We start from the raw sequence: 17,731 nt of genomic DNA, 5'->3' as shown, positions 1-17,731 counted from the left end.
GGTTGTACGAGGTTACCGATTCTCCACCCTTCTGGTGTTCGAGGTTACCCTTTTCCAGAATTTTGCACTCGTTCATGCAATTTAAAAGTATTGGATTCGTGCAACGTAGCTAGCTGGAGGGTGTTTTCACCGTATTTCTGACACCAGTCCATCCTTTTAAATAAGGGGGGGTTGCACACTTTGGAAGAAGTTTAAAGAAAAATAATGTAGCTCTTGACTAAGGAATGCTTTTTAGGGGGCAAGTTTAGTTTCTTTGTTACATTTAACTCACTTCCTCTACTTTGAATTTACGTGCACGTGTTATGAGGTTGTCAGGGCAGATTTCAAGTTTTACTATGCCTTGGACTGAACTGACAGGTATTTTTTTTGCTATCAAAGGTGTTTTTAAATAGAGTAGTCGTGTGTCTCTTCAAATATGTATGAACCGAACTCTGATGTAGAACTTGTATAGAGGCGTGTTTTGAGGTTGTTTTAGTTCAATTGTGAAGTAAGAGATCTTCGGGAGGTGGGCTCAGTGTGACGTCAGTTGTCATTAGCTGACATTTGACATGTTATACATGTGTCAGGGGTGTTCGACATAGGCTTAAACCGAGTTAGACACGCTTAGAACATTCCACTTTTGAAAATATTTTTTTTTTATTGTTGTTGTTGCATTTATTACCTAGAATAAACAAACATTTCCTTTTTTAGATGCCCTGTAGTACACTTTAATTATGGTCAAAGGCTGGGTTCGTTCTGTTAGGCTGTATAGGTGCACTGTTTAGTGTGGTCTTTTTTCACAATGAAACTGCCTAGTGCATCCAATATAATTTGCACGAAGTGATCGCTATAGAATCTCCATAACATTTGTTAGCACTTTGTGTATTTTAAAAGCCAATTTTTTGGGGGGTGAAAAGTGAAAATCTGGCACATTACCTTTGTAATACTGAACAAAAATATAAACCGGTCCATTTCTACGATTTTACTGATTTACAGTTAAAATAACTAAATCAGTCAATTGTAATAAATGAATTAGGCCCTACTCTATGGATTTCACATGACTAGGCAGGGGTGTAGCCATGGGTGGGCCTGGGAGGGCATAGACTCACTCACTTGGGAGCCAGGCCCAGCCAATCAGAAATTAGTTTTTTCCCCATAAAAGGGATTTATTACAGACCGAAATAGCCCTCAATTTCATCAACTGTCCGGGTGGCTGATCTCAGACGATCCCGCTGGTGAAGAAGCCGGATGTGGAGGTCCTGGGCTGACGTGGTTACACGAGGTCTGCGTTTGGCAGGCCGGTTAGACGTACTGCCAAATTGTCTTATGGTAGAGAAATTTACATAACATTTTCTGTCAACAGCTCTGGTGGACATTACTGCAGTCAGCATGCCAATTGCACGCTCCCTCAACTTGAGACATCTGTGGCATTGTGCTGTTTGACTAAACTGCACATCTTAGAGTGGCCTATTATTGTCCCCAGCACAAGTTGCACCTGTGTAATGATTATGTTGTTTAATCAGCTTCTTGACATGTCAGGTGGATGGAATATCTTAGCAAAGGAGAAATGCTCACTAACAGGGATGTAATCACATTTGTGCACACAATTTGAGAGAAATAAGCTTTTTGTGTGTATGGAATATGTCTGGGATCTTTTATTTCAGCTCATGAAACATGAAACCAACACTCTTTACATGTTGTTTTATATTTCCGTTCAGTATAATTAAAGTTGGATCACACCTTAAATGAATTGCACGTCAAAAAGCCTGCCAGATCATTTGATAAAGCCTTCACAAACATGGCACACATACATCAGGTTTATAAATGATTTACGAACTTGTTTTGTGTGTGTGTGTGTGTGTAACTGAAACACTTCACAAGGTGTAATGCCACCTAATCGTAGTTTATGAATGATTCATAAAGCCTTCATGTCTTCTGACCAAAATGGTGTGACTGTAGACTTTTGGGTGATCCAAACTTGTAACATTCAGGTTTAAGTTTTTTATTTTTACCGACAACAATAAATCCTTGATTTTTTTTTGTTGTTAATATTGACAAAATAAGGAAAGTTTTTTTTTTTATTTTTAAAACAATTTGTAAATACTTTCTTAATTATGTGAAATTGATATTTATGTGAGTAGTTAAAAGTAATTTATTATTTAGCCTACCCTTGTTAAAGAGGAGTTGTATTATCTTATCCTTGTTCACCAGCCAGTCTAGAGGCCTGGTAAGCATGCCTTTTTAAAACGTCATAGGTAAATGTTCATGTACATGTCTAAGTACTACTCCTGTTCCTACTGCTTCTTGTACAGTACTTGGATTTTTTTTCTCCCATAGATGTCACCAGATTGAGGAAACAGTTTTAACCATTAATCAAGAGAATGGCGGTAGACTCTATGTATGAGTCAATGCTCCTGTAAGTTGCTCTGCGTCGGAAGCATCTGCTAAATGACTAAAATCTAAATCTATGTATTCTGTATGGTAATAGCCGTTTGACTCTTTTGATATAATTTTGAATTTTACTTAATTAACTCTGGGTCATAAGTCTGATGGATCAATGCTGTTCTTACTACATTTCCCCTCTTAAAACAGTATTATTTTACAAAGAAAATGAAAGACAATGTTTGACATTTGTGTAATGCACCAATACTCAATTAGAGTGGGCTCACATGAACCAACAGAACAATGTTGATACATTGTAAAATACTTAACATACTACAACTATTGTTATTATTATGTCCACCAATAGTTAGATTCTGTATGGTACATTTAACCATTTAACCTTATATTACACTTAAATCATGCACATTTCTAGCCTACCTATTAAACCACTGCTGACCACTGCTCTCGCGTGCAAGGACGGATAATATTGTGGATTTTTCTGTTCCTGTTCATGGAACAAACATTCTCAATGGTGTATGTTCCTCCCTTTTCTACTGTAACTAGAAAGATGGTTCGACCCACAATGTCTTTGGGATCATCATCTTCTATTAAAACTTAAGTGGTGTGATGTACGTGGTGTGTGTGTGTAATTTGGTCCCATATTTTGTTGCTTCTTGAGTTCGAACCCGAACTCTTGACTAGCCTGCATGGTTACAGTGGTTAAAGTAGAGCATGACCCTCTTAAATAACTACCGTAAGTTGAAACTAAAACATTTTGATGACAGCTCAATTAGTTTGGAAACCTTCCCCTGTTTGTTGAAGTAAAAGATGTTGCTTGAAAGATTTGTGTTGTGTTTTTTTTTCTTGCTCATGTCCATTATTATTTTTTTTAACGAACTATCATCTTGAATTTTCTGTGGACCATTTATGCTAATTAGAATTTGTATGGACACTTATACAATTTCAAACGTTTGCATGGGCAGCTAGCTAGCTAAAGTTACATTTGGATTCGCTTTATATAGCCAATATAGTAGCCTTTATAGGTCTGTTTAAGAACCACCAGATTCTCTGCGATAACAAGCACGATCAACGATCACCAGCTGTCACCACCAGCTGTACGTTTCGATCCGGCTGCGCATCAACCAACCAACACTCTGCACGGTACCGGAGGATCCTGGCTGTGATAAACCCAATCGGATGATACTGGACAAATACCCATGTCGCCTTTACAATGGGGAGAAAGAAAAAAACTACTTGTTTTCTTAGGAGTGACGTTAGAATACTCGTTAAAGGCTGATGTGGCTTTTTGTTTCCCCTAGTAGGACGTTTCCTTCGTCATCTGCCACTGTTCACTCATTTTATGATGAAGCAGTATTGCAATTGGAAACATGGCATTGAGTGAAACAAGGGCTTAATTTTCTTTAAAAGTCTAATGCAGCTGTTTTTGTGTCAATATCAAATCATTTATGGGTAACAATTTAGTGGTAAAAAAAAGAAAAGAAAATGGCGTCCACCATTTTAATGTAGTCAACTGGGTGGCACTTCCAACTTCATTGGCTAGTTCTCGCCTGCCTTCAGGCCTTGTGGACATGTATGTCACGTGTGCCAATGGTTCTTTTTGAGTCCTTTTCCCGCAAATGTTTTATTTTGAATTTATTGACTTACTTAGAAGTGCTTTAATATCTATTTATTCCTCTGCTGTGTTTTAGTTTACATCTTATTTCTTATTTAAGTGACTTCCTTTCCTTTGAATTGGGTAACCCCTTTTGAGTGTTTGTCTCCTTGTGTGAATGAGGGAATGAGTGTGTTCATTAGGGACCTGAGCCACTAACCCCACACCTGAGGCGTTTTTGGATATAATGAGCTGCCCCTGCACCAAGGCAGCTCTCAGACATGTTCAGCAGATTCAAGCAACGGGAGAGGCCAGGTGCCGTAGGCTATGCTCAGCCACACCACTACCGCCGTGTCTGGGGAGAGGAGACCGGATGAGTGTGATGAGCTGACCGGAAACAAACCCTATTTGGGATTAAGAGCCAAACCAAGTTTTAGTGTGTATCGATGGTTTCCAATATGATGACCTTACTGATGATGCTTTCTCCAGATGTGGTCTGCGACGACGAGACTGCAGAGGCCTTGTCAACAGCATCGGAACCCCGTGATGTCGGCAACGAATGTTCCATGCCAAACAACTATGGCTCTAGCGTGTATGTGGTGTGGGACTGTCCTTGTTCTGTTGCTTTTCGCCTGTAACACCCTTTTTAATACATATTAAAGAATCTTAAACACTGTCTGTGGTATTGGGATTGAAAGAACTTTGTTTTTGGACATGTATTTCCCATTGTTAGAGCTGTCAGTTGACTATATTGTCAACATAATACATCTTAATACATCATTTGAACACTAATTGGGCCTTCCACGTGCTAGTCAGAAGTGGAATAACTTCCCCATAAGTCCAACATGATTGTGTTAAAGTGCTTTAGAAGTCTGAGCAGTACTTCAACCAGTACTACTTGGGGTGGCTAACAGGTTAGCTTGCTTAACATTGACAATATGGTGAAACTAGCTACATTATCCACAATACGTTTGTAATTGTAAAAAAAAACAGACCTTATGGTTCTAAAGGTCGGTGGTGAAACTGTCAACCGCCATAACATTTTCTCAGTTTCCGACTTGAAGGTTCGTTAAAGTGAAACTTCCCAGTCGGTCACTCCAAACTGCCATTAATGTAAATGTTGTTTACAAACAATGTTGTCATTGTTTGTAGACAATGACTCCCAATATCTACCATATTGAAACTAAATATAACATTTGAATATTCAAATGAATATTGAACTCAATGAAATACATAGTCAATTTGTGCATGACAAATTCAAGGTTATGGAATTCAAATTCAATTTCTGTTGGCACTGAAATCACTCCTATGCAACCGCCTGCCAACCACACCCATGCATCAATGCCCAACTCGGTGGAGAGGAGGATCTGATGGTTCACAGTATATAAATGATGGCTGTCAGTAAGTCTGTCAAATAAAATTGTATGTTGCCTTAAAGTAAGGATAAGTAATCCCTCTCACCCCACCCCCACTAAGTTTTAGATGCACTATTGTTAAGTGACTGTCCCACTGGATGTCATAAGGTGAATGCACCAATTTGTAAGTCGCTCTGGATAAGAGCGTCTGCTAAATGACTTAAATGTAATGTAAATGTAAATGTAAAGTAGGCAGAGTCAATGGTTCCCAACCTGTTCCATTCCTGGCACCACCAAATCACTGACAAAACCTCTTGACAGCTATTCGCGGAATGTTTTTAGCAGGAAAACTTGGCGATCAAATTTGGGTCAATTTTAGCAGTGAATGTAAGACATTAAAGGCGTATTATCATTAATAATTTGCACTGTGTAACGTAATGTAAAATATATTTAATACCATTAATTAAAACCCCCAACTGTTATTAATTTTTTGGAGAAAAAAGAAGCGGACGGGTTGAAAACTACTAATTAGGCAAACGTGAAAAGTTAAATGACAAAACATGTTTATAAGTAGGCCTACCAGCCTATTATTCCACTTTGTCAAAAAAAAATATGCACCGTGTGGATAATCTATATTTATACAAGGGAAGGAACGTTTCCACCCTTTCTCAGGAAAACGAAAGTTATCAGAATGTACAGTACAACATGTCCATATCTTCGATAGACTTTCAGTATTGACACAGACCGAGATTTGACAGTGTGAAGAAGAGTCGACAAAACGGTAAGACGATGCTTATTGGGTGACAATCGAACAAATTAACATGTACAAGGTGAATGTATCTTTCTGTATGTTTCAATATTATTGGGCAAAATATTTAAATTGTTTTGTGTTTTGTCGAAATGATGTTAAAGTTGTGGCGCAGCAGGTGTTGACATGACTCGTTGATTATTATCTTGGGGGTAAAACTGATGATCAAAAACAAATCCTTGTTCACAAGTAGTCTAGTTTGGTCAAATCCTCGTTGTCTCGATAGAAAAGTGAGAAACTGTTTTATACAGTTTTGCAGGTCATAGAAATGAATTCCAAATCAGTTACCTCAATATTCATTGTAAGTAGTTTTTCATAGGGCTAACCATATCTTTCGATGAGGCGTTGGCTAATTGAAAGTGAAAGCATGCTGATCAGGCTGCTGAATCATATGAATGGTTTGTAATGATGGCGTGTTTTTGATTGCAAACAGATCGGCTACATCAAGATGAAGTGTCCTGGCTGTGGTTACCAAGTCGAAAGATCGTCAAAATTTTGCAGTGAATGCGGATTGAGGTTAGCTGCTCAAATTTGCACCACAGGTAATATATATATATATATTTGTATTTTTTTATTTGTATTACTATTTTCAAGTATGTAATATATGAATGGCGGGGAATAAAGCTATCATATTTGGATGCTTACACTTAGCCCAAGATGTACTTTTAAAGAGCCTACAGTTGCTCGTTAAGGTCCAAGGACCATATGTTATTTTCAGGGGTAGACTGGCTCTGGCAGCCAAATAGAGCACCACAGTATGAGTCATAATACCCATAAAACCTAGCGGTCAAACAGGGAAATGGCTCCAATCATTTTCCACCATTCATTTTTCCCAAGAGGGATTTTAGAACCACCTAACATGAGGGCTGTTTTTCATGAAGGCATACCCTGGTGTGACTATTTGATAACCGTGTAAATCTCTCACGGACAAGATGACTTTTATCAATATATTTGCCTGTATTTAGCCCCAACAAATGAAATGCTAATTAGCTGCTAATGTGGCTATCATAAAGATCTACAAATGCCATGATGATCTGGACGAGACTGTCAAATTGAGGTAAAGGTAAGAATGTCTGGATTAACCATCTAATGTTTGCTAAATGTAATAATGAAGAAATTGGCTACATTTATTTACATTTACAATTCTGTGAACTGTCTTGGGATATATTGATAAACGTCACCGTTTCCGAAAGAGATTTACATGTTTATCAAAACGTCATGCCAATGTTAGCCTACATGAAACAGAGCCCTTTTAAGTGTTATCAAAATCCAACATGGGAAAAGTGAATGGTGTAAAAACGAATGGAACCATTTCGCTGTTTATATGCTCACTGTTTGGGTCTGCATTTTTTTCCTATGACAACTGAGAAACTCGGGGCAGGATCAACTAGGGAATCACTTTAGCACCCACGTGCTGGGGTTGAGGATGGATGGAATGAAAGATTTGGGACAAGTAAATCGGGAAATGTAAACATGTCCAAGTTGTTAAGAATTTAGAAGTTGTGTAGTGTATGACCAGCATTAGACTATGCATTATAACAGGCTAGATTAACTAGATGTTATGCAACCGCACCATTTTAGTAGGCTCAACCTGAACTCAGGGTAGATGTAACATAGTAAACGTAAAATGGTATGAAATGAAATGATACGTTTCATATGGTGTGTATTAATTTATGGCTGTCCATCATCCATTTCATATGAAATGTTACAAATTGCAATTCTTGCAATACCTTATGCATTTGCTAAACGTATGATATGTTATGAATTCCCAATTTGTTGTAGCTAACATTAGCTAGGTGGCTAATGCAAAAATTAGCAAAGTGGCTAACATTAGGTAGGTGGCTAACGTTAGCTAAGCAAGGGGTTCGGGTTAGGGGTTCAGGTTATGTTTAGGGGAAGAGTTACCAAACATGCTAAGTAGTTGCAAAGTAGTTAAAAAGTACTTCCAAAGTTACTTATTAGCTAAAATGCTAAAGTTGTCCATGATGAGATTCAAACGTGCAACCTTTGGTTTGCTAGACCCTACTAGATTTTGCCTTAAGTAAACTTCTGTCTTATGTAACCATAGCAAACGTAACGTAACATACCAATTTGAGTACTCAGATTTACATTTACTATATTACGTCTAGTCTATGAGACTAGGCTGGTAGGCTCGGTTAATTATTGTTGTTTTATTATACTGAACAAAAATATGAACGCAACATGCAACAATTTCAAAGATTTTACTGAGTTAAAGTTCATATAAGTCAATTGAAATAAATTCATTAGTCCCTAATCTATGGATTTCACATATCTGGGAATACAGATATGCATCTGTTGGTCACATACTTTTTTTTAAAGGTATGGGCGTGGATCAGAAAACCAGTCGGTATCTGGTGTGACCACCATTTTCCTAATGCAGTGCAACATATCTCCTTCGCATAGAGTTGATCAGGCTGTTGCTTGTGGCCTGTGGAATATTGTCCCACTCGGCTTCAATGGCTATGTGAAGTTGCTGGATTTTGGCGGAGAACTGGAACTGTGGTACACGTCGATCCAGAGCATTCCAAACATGCTCAATGTGTGACATGTCTGGTGAGTTTGAAGGCCGTGGAAAAACTGGGACATTTTCAGCTTCCAGGAATTGTGTACAGATTCTTGCGACATGGGGCCGTGCCCTCTACCATGCTGAAGCATGAGGCGGTGGATGATGGCACGACAATGGGCCTCAGGATCTCATCACGGTATCTCTGCATTCAAATTGCCATCGATAAAATGCAATTGTGTTCGTTGTCCATAGCTTATGCCTGCCCATACCATAAACCCCGCTGCCACCATGGGGCACTGTGTTCGCAACGTTAACATCAGCAAACCGCTCGCCCACCCAATACGTGGTCTGCAGTTTTGAGGCCGGTTGGACGTACTGCCAAATTCCTTTAGTAATCATGTGGCATTGTGTTGTGTGAGAGAACTGCACATATTAGATTGGCCTTTTATTGTCCCCAGCACAAGGTGCACATGTGTATTGATCATGCTGTTTAATCAGCTTGATATGCCACACCTGTCAGGTGCCACACCTGTCAGGTCGGATTATCTTGGTATGGGAGAAATGTTCACTAACAGATGTACACAAATTTGTGCACAACATTTGAGAGAAATACATTTTTTGTGCGTATGAAACATTTCTGGGATTTTTTATTTCAGCTCATGAAACATTACGTGTTGCGATTTATATTTTGAAGAATGTTATTCTATTTAAAATGCTGAATTTAAAACAGCATACTCCGTACAGAAAGGGTTCTCAAAGTGTGGTCAGTACTTCAAGGGATCAAAGGCCAGACTAATAATATATATACGAAATAATTGACAAAATATTTTTTACATTTTAATTTCAGAAGTAAATATTACTAACAACAAATGATTAAACACATTTTGGCCAAGGTATTCGTGGAATAAATATAGAGGGTGCAATAAAATACAATGTAATATTATTTGTTACAATGTATGTTCTTAACCCTGGGCAAAACATGGGCCTGGGAGGCTCACAGGCACAACCCAAAGGCACAACGTTGCAAGACTTCCGGGGAAGCTTGTGAAACAGACCAAACAGACCAAGCAGACCAAGCAGACCAGGGGATGCTTGTGAAACAGACCAAACAGACCAAGCAGACCAGGGGATGCTTGTGAAACAGACCAGGGGATGCTTGTGAAACAGACCAAACAGACCAAGCAGGCCAAGCAGACCAGGGGATGCTTGTGAAACAGACCAAACAGACCAAGCAGACCAGGGGATGCTTGTGAAACAGACCAAGCAGACCAGGGGATGCTTGTGAAACAGACCAAACAGACCAAGCAGACCAGGGGATGCTTGTGAAACAGACCAAGCAGACCAGGGGATGCTTGTGAAACAGACCAAGCAGACCAAGCAGACCAGGGGATGCTTGTGAAACAGACCAAACAGACCAAGCAGACCAGGGGATGCTTGTGAAACAGACCAAGCAGACCAGGGGATGCTTGTGAAACAGACCAAACAGACCAAGCAGACCAAACAGACCAGGCCTTGATTTGGGGTTTGAGAAGTAAATGAGAGATGAGAAACATTATTCCTTAGTTGTTAATTTTCTCAAAATCTTTAAGGTCTTAAGTAGTCGAACATGTTATTACTCCAACCTCATGAAAGTGACAAAATGACACGTTTTAATTTTAGTCAAAAACGAATTTATATCGAGTGCCTTTGATTTGACGGCATGTACAATTTCTCTGCCAAATGACAAAACCTAAAGAATTGCAGGAAATTAGCTTGAAAACTTGCTAATTTTCCCTCTAATGCCAAGAGGCGGGGCTTTAAAACGTTCTTTCCCAAATCCCTGAGAAATGGTTCATCCGGCTAAGCACTGCAGAAGTCATAGTAAAACTCCTTGTAGGCAATATTTATCTCACTTGAGTTTTGTTCCTATTATGAGAGGGGGTTAATTTCCTATCACAAAAAAAGGGTCCTGGCCCCACAAGTTTGAGCAGGTCCTGCGCCAGAGAAAATCAGTTGGTCAGGCATTTAAACTCCATGGTCGGGCCCCAGCCTCCTTTTAAGGAGATGTAAAAAATACAATTCATACAAATGGGTTGGGTTTGAATTCAAATTTCAATTGTTATAGAGCATTTAAAACCTGTAATAACATCATCCATAACCAGGACCATGTTTCACGTGTTGACGTGGCCTGTTGACGATCACTAGGCTTCCTCATTAACCCTACATTGATCTCTTAACTCCAGCGCCGTTATATGTCTATCATGCATGGCCTACTGCATGAAATTGCGAAATACAGTAAGATTTCAATGAAATTCGAATGCTTTTACTAACAACACTCCTCTAAGCTGTTCATATTGAAATCTCTTTATAATAGGCTAATGCACATCTTTGTTCGCATTTGCAGACCAAGGCTAGATGAATTCAGACAGTAATTAAATAGATTGGGAAGCATCCAATATAGAATTGCCTCTATACATCTTCCTACTTTCACAAAATGTAAAAAAAAAACAGGCCCGTTTTTACCACATTCTTGCTGACTGTCGAGTCTACTTCCTCTCCCCCTCTGGCGCTCGTTATCACCAGTTTACTTATTGGGTTAAGGGTGGTCCTTCTGTAGCTCAGTTGGTAGAGCATGGCGCTTGTAACGCCAGGGTAGTGGGTTCGATCCCCGGGACCACCCATACGTAGAATGTATGCACACATGACTGTAAGTCGCTTTGGATAAAAGCGTCTGCTCAATGGCATATATTATTATATATATTACACCCAGTTTTAGTTCAGTTTGTGTTTCATGTTTATACGCTACTCATGTTCGTTATATTTCTAGATGTTCCGTTTATTATTGAACTCAACACCTGCACTTGCTTTCCAACTCCCAGCGGATACATTACAGAATACTGCCTCAACAAATGGAAGCAACAGGGATTTATTTGAATTTCATAATTATTTTTCCGGTGACGTCGGGTCCAAGGGCCACTATCACAGCACCGGGGATGCCTCAGCTGGCTCGTCAGGCTTCCCGTACCTCAGCTGGCTCGTCAGGCTTCCCGTACCTCAGCTGGCTCGTCAGGCTTCCCGTACCTCAGCAGGCTCCCGCACCTCAGCCGGCTCGTCAGGCTTCCCGTACCTCAGCCGGCTCGTCAGGCTTCCCGTACCTCAGCTGGCTCGTCAGGCTTCCCGTACCTCAGCTGGCTCGTCAGGCTTCCCGTACCTCAGCTGGCTCGTCAGGCTTCCCGTACCTCAGCTGGCTCGTCAGGCTTCCCGTACCTCAGCTGGCTCGTCAGGCTTCCCGTACCTCAGCTGGCTCGTCAGGCTTCCCGTACCTCAGCTGGCTCGTCAGGCTTCCCGTACCTCAGCTGGCTCGTCAGGCTTCCCCGTACCTCAGCTGGCACGTCAGACTTTCCCGTACCTCAGCTGGCACGTCAGACTTTCCCGTACCTCAGCAGGCTCCCGCGCCTCAGCCGACTCAACAGGCTCCCGCGCCTCTGCCGGCTCGAGGCGACCTGCCTGGTCCTCGGGACTGTTCCTCTGGTCGGCGCCCTGCAGCTGGAGCCGTGCGTCAGAGAGGGGGTACTGTCACGTCTACTCTCTACTCCCGCTCCCCCTCTCCGCCGGTCGACGTCACCAGTTTAATCATTATTACGCACACCTGCTACCATCGTTACGCGCACCTGCGCCACATGAGACTCACCTGGACTCCATCACTTCTATGATTACTTCTCCTATATCTGTCACTCCCTTTGGTTCTTTCCCCAGGCAGTATTAGTTCAGTTTTATGTTTCATGTTTATACTCTACCCGTGTTTTGTTATATTGTTCTCTGTTCCCTTTATTAAACTCACCATCTGCACTCGCTTTCCGACTCCCAGCGTATACGTTACACCGACATAAGGCTTTTATACCTCCCATGTGCATGCCGGCACCACCTTTGACGAGTGTGCGATGTGGATGGGCGTCTATTTTAATAAATCCATGTGTGTGTGTGTGTGTGTGTGTGTGTGTGTGTGTGTGTGTGTGTGTGTGTGTGTGTGTGTGTGTGTGTATGTATGTACACACTATATCATAAAGAAACCCATTTTTTAGTTTAGGCAGGTCCTAAGAAACATAAGACTTAATATAAAATAAAAATTGGCAATATTTTGAGTTCAACTATGTTGCTTGTCTGTGCAGCCTAGGCTGCGCCATGCGAATTAAATCAAAAGTTCTTATTTTGTTCATTTAAACTGACTATACACACTTACATTCCCCTGCGCTGATCACAGTCAACACACCCCTATAGTTATAGTAATATTTAATATAATGTAATAAAATCATATAGCGGAATAACAACAGAATAACATAGAAATAACTTGTGTCACCGACTGTGTGGAACCGCTGTCAAAAAAGTGTTATTTATCACACCGTGCGCTTACCAGTTATTTTAATAAAGCCATTGAATATACGCAATCACAAAGAAATCTGTTATTAATTTGTCCTAAGAAACATTATGGTACTAATAAAATGAACTATGAGGGCTAGCCGCATTGCCATGATCGCCAGCAACTAAGCAGCGGTTTCAGCGCCCCTCGTTGCAGAAGATGATGCATTCTTTTTAAACCAATTTCTAGTATCCATTTTGAAGGTAGCCAAGGTTACTGATCACCGAGGCACACTGTTGTGTTTAACTAACGCTCCCCCCGCTGCTAATTTGAACTGGCGGTAAAAACAGATGTGACTTCATGATGGATATCATCGATCTCAAACCCTGTCAGGAATAATTAGCTGAGCCATATTTAATTTAACAATACAATAATTTTTTTTGAGTTAATTTAAACATTAAATGGCCTATACCATACATAAAGCAGTGTTATGCCTAAACATATATCTCATTATTATTATACATTTTTTGGGATGAACCAGGAGGTAGATAGGGCAGGCCAGGCCCCCTAAGGCCCACTCATAATGCCGGCCATGAGTTTGAGAACCACTGCTGCCAGGAGTATACATCCCGTATCCTTGGGATGTCCCTACCCTAAACCCTAACCTTAACCCCTACCCTTAACCTTACCCTAAACTTGTTTATAAATTACTCACAATTGCTGCCATTAAGTCAGAATATCACCTTAGCCTTTTTGCATTTCAACTTTAATGGGGTGATGTCCGAATTGGAAGCCCCCAAGGATCCCGTTTCAGCATGCACACCCATGCAGGAGCTGCTTCTGATCACGTGACCTTACCCAGAAAGGCCCTGTGTATACAGCATTGTCCAGGACAAGGAAGCAAATCAGTAAAAGGTCAGAATGGTTTGCATGTCTCTATCACACGTAGTTAATGTGGATCTAAATGACTTTACCCTCCATGTCAGGTGGGACCACTTCAGAGCATCAAACGTCTGTGGTCCGTGAAGCAGAGCCCCAGACGGAGGCTGCGCCACTGACGTGGGCAGGGAACAAGACCGACGCGCCTACGAAACACTCCAGTGAAGAACCAGGGGGCAATGTCAAGAAAAAGGTCCCAAATCTCCACTAGAATATAGAGCACATGCAGAGTCAGGATTGTTTTACATACCGGTAGTACAAAATGCGGTAACACTTTACTTAAAGCAGACGGGTATGTTGTTTCATTTCCTGTTATGAGCATTCATACGCCTTTTTATAATGTCATCTTATTAAAAAGGCTTCTAATATATATTTTTTTTGTAACCTCTTTTTAAATGACTCAACAGTTGTCGTTAAGTCAGAGTATCATTATTATGAGGCGATAAGAGATTTACAAATATATATTTGTTTAAACAGAACCAGTCACACTTTCAATTTGTGCCGTTAGGATGTGACCAGACGTGGGGTTTTAAGTCAAGGGAACCCAGTGAAATTAGCATGGAATGGGAACGCTTTAATGGGCAGGGCTTATGAATCAGAAATGCTGATCTTTAATGATTTATGTGTTAAAAGGCTTCATTTTTGTATACATTGTTCATAGAGTGGAGGCTCTTCCAGCGCTATTGAGCTGAGCACTGACACACGTCAAGAGAAAGATGAGTTGTCTGGCAGTGGGAGCTCTACTTCAGCGGTGGATGACCCAGCTGTCAACACCGCCACACCTACTGGCCCTCCTGTCAACACCGCCACACCTACTGGCCCTCCTGTCAACACCGCCACACCTACTGGCCCTCCTCCTGTCAACACCGCCACACCTACTGGCCCTCCTGTCAACACCGCCACACCTACTGGCCCTCCTGTCAACACCGCCACACCTACTGGCCCTCCTGTCAACACCGCCACACCTACTGGCCCTCCTGTCAACACCGCCACACCTACTGGCCCTCCTGTCAACACTGCCCCTCCTGTCAACACACCTACTGGCCCTCCTGTCAACACCGCCACACCTACTGGCCCTCCTGTCAACACCGCCACACCTACTGGCCCTCCTGTCAACACCGCCACACCTACTGGCCCTCCTGTCAACACCGCCACACCTACTGGCCCTCCTGTCAACACCGCCACACCTACTGGCCCTCCTGTCAACACCGCCACACCTACTGGCCCTCCTCCTGTCAACACCGCCACACCTACTGGCCCTCCTGTCAACACCGCCACACCTACTGGCCCTCCTGTCAACACCGCCACACCTAGTGGCCCTCCTGTCAACACCGCCACACCTAGTGGCCCTCCTGTCAACACCGCCACACCTAGTGGCCCTCCTGTCAACACCGCCACACCTACTGGCCCTCCTGTCAACACCGCCACACCTACTGGCCCTCCTGTCAACACCGCCACACCTACTGGCCCTCCTGTCAACACCGCCACACCTACTGGCCCTCCTGTCAACACCGCCACACCTACTGGCCCTCCTGTCAACACCGCCACACCTACTGGCCCTCCTGTCAACACCGCCACACCTACTGGCCCTCCTGTCAACACCGCCACACCTACTGGCCCTCCTGTCAACACCGCCACACCTACTGGCCCTCCTGTCAACACCGCCACACCTACTGGCCCTCCTGTCAATACCGCCACACCTACTGGCCCTCCTCCTGTCAACACCGCCACACCTACTGGCCCTCCTCCTGTCAACACCGCCACACCTACTGGCCCTCCTCCTGTCAACACCGCCACACCTACTGGCCCTCCTCCTGTCAACACCGCCACACCTACTGGCCCTCCTCCTGTCAACACCGCCACACTTACTGGCCCTCCTCCTGTCAACACCGCCACACCTACTGGCCCTCCAACCATGTCTATAGCCTCTCCAAACCCATCCCCACACCAGACACTGCCAGAAGACCAGGCCAAGGGTCCATCGAAGGCAAACGTAGATGCACCAGTGAATGAGCCAAACCAACCTAGTCCTACATCAGTCACACAGGCCTCATCCACACCCGAGACAGCTGATCAGAACACAGGAGGACGTGCCTCAGACCCAACTCAACCAGCCAGTAAACTCTTGGATGAGGAAGACCTGAAGGGGACGTCACACGGGTCAACGGAGCCATCAAAAAGCCTTGATGGTAAAGGTAACACAGAGGTTAGAGTTCTAAATGAACTGAAGACCTCTAGTAACCAGACCGACGAGAATATCACAAATGAAGCAAACTCAAAGAAGTGTGTTGACCAATCCCAAGTATCCCTTGGTGATCAGAGGGGTTCTGACCCAAGAGATGAGCCAAACACTAGTCAAACACAATCTACTAGTCCAGCTCCCTCAGTAACACAGGAGGTGCCTGAGAAGACATCTAAGAGAAAAGATCAGAACAGAACAGAACCTGCCTCAGGTCCAAGTCAATCTGTAGGGCAGTTGTCATATAAAGACGTTCTGGTGGGGACCTCTCAGGAGACGGGAGATCTGTCCAGGAGGCAAGGGGTTGGCGCAGGTAACTACAGAGACCAGAGCAGGAAAAATGAAGCAAACTCACAGGACTTTGTTTTTGGATCCCACAAGGCAGAGGTAATACATATATTTCTATTATGTTATTATTCAGCATGTGGAATGAACTGTGTTTTTGTTGTACTGTAACATTCTTGAACTTAATAATTAGGCTGGTGACAAGCCTCAAGAATCAAGGCAAGAGACTTCCAAGCCAAACAAGGAACCAGCGAAGCTGAGTAATACGGGTGGTGGAGATGCATCCAAGTCATCTACTATTGACGCTACAGTTGCAGGGAAAGATCTGCCTCCGAACCAACGTAATGAAGACTGCTTCCAACATCAGCCACTGCCTCCTCAGCTGTAAGTTCAGTATAGTGAATCAGGTCCGTCTTATGTTTGAATGTATGTTTCCTGTCACAGGGGAGGGACTAGTGTAACTATCCTGGACCAGTATTTTTTTTGGTGCAAGAATATTATAACATTTAACAGCAGAAAAAGTAGATCATGTAAATTGAAAGAATTTTGAGTCAGTTATATATTGGAAATAAAATGAAACATTTTCTCTTGTTACTTTTCTTCCAAAAAGGCCACCAAGAACACAACAGGTCCCTAGGAGTGATGACCTCACCATCTATTTCCATGCTGTCATTTCCAAAGACTTCAAACTGAACTCAACTGACCGGATATTCTTAAGATCTGGAAGTCTTTTTGGATCTTGGGACATAAATGTTGTGGAAATGTTTATCGTCTGGTAAGGTCTTTTAATGAAAATAATTGACTTGTGGACTTAAATCAAGTGTGTGAACAATTATATAATCAAGGATGTACTCAATGTATTACTGAAATATATTCAACTGATTACTGCATTTACAAAATCAACATGGGTGTTTAGACTAGTTGTCCATTGTCTTTATTCAACTGACTTCAGCATGAGGTTTATTCACCACTCATGAACATATTTTCTGTTGTTTACACAGTGCTTTGGGGAAAGATGGATTCCTTGTTGAAGGACAAGTGGTGATTCCCAACTGGAATAAGTTTGATATTCGTTCCATACCCTATAAATATTTTGTTTATAGTAAGTGGAATGGGAAGCACTATGATCACGGTACATATGAGCACATCTACCAGACAAACTCCAGCTATATTGTCAACAGGTGCCTGTCCATCAATCAAGATCTTTTGACACATGAAGGTACAGTTGAGTGTCTAATTCCAAATACTGCACTTGCAATTCCAACACAT

The 17,731-nt window shown here is 42.2% G+C and overlaps 1 protein-coding gene across 1 annotated transcript in view; it reads left to right on the top strand.

Moving 5' to 3' along the window:
• The first annotated feature begins 6,013 nt into the window (after positions 1–6,013).
• LOC124040692 (E3 ubiquitin-protein ligase rnf213-alpha-like) overlaps positions 6,014–17,731 on the top strand; it is a 70,828-nt gene continuing 59,110 nt past the window's right edge. The window contains 7 exon segments of the mRNA XM_046357767.1: positions 6,014–6,109; positions 6,570–6,678; positions 13,986–14,131; positions 14,600–16,564; positions 16,656–16,846; positions 17,073–17,237; positions 17,464–17,681. Of these exon segments, the coding sequence (XP_046213723.1) occupies positions 6,585–6,678; positions 13,986–14,131; positions 14,600–16,564; positions 16,656–16,846; positions 17,073–17,237; positions 17,464–17,681 (2,779 nt within the window). The 5' untranslated portion in view covers positions 6,014–6,109; positions 6,570–6,584.

This window comes from Oncorhynchus gorbuscha, linkage group LG08 (genome assembly GCF_021184085.1).
Source record: "Oncorhynchus gorbuscha isolate QuinsamMale2020 ecotype Even-year linkage group LG08, OgorEven_v1.0, whole genome shotgun sequence".
Classification (NCBI taxonomy): domain Eukaryota; kingdom Metazoa; phylum Chordata; class Actinopteri; order Salmoniformes; family Salmonidae; genus Oncorhynchus; species Oncorhynchus gorbuscha.
The sequence above is the reverse complement of the archived record's forward strand: the minus strand, read 5'-3'. Positions and strand labels throughout refer to the sequence as shown.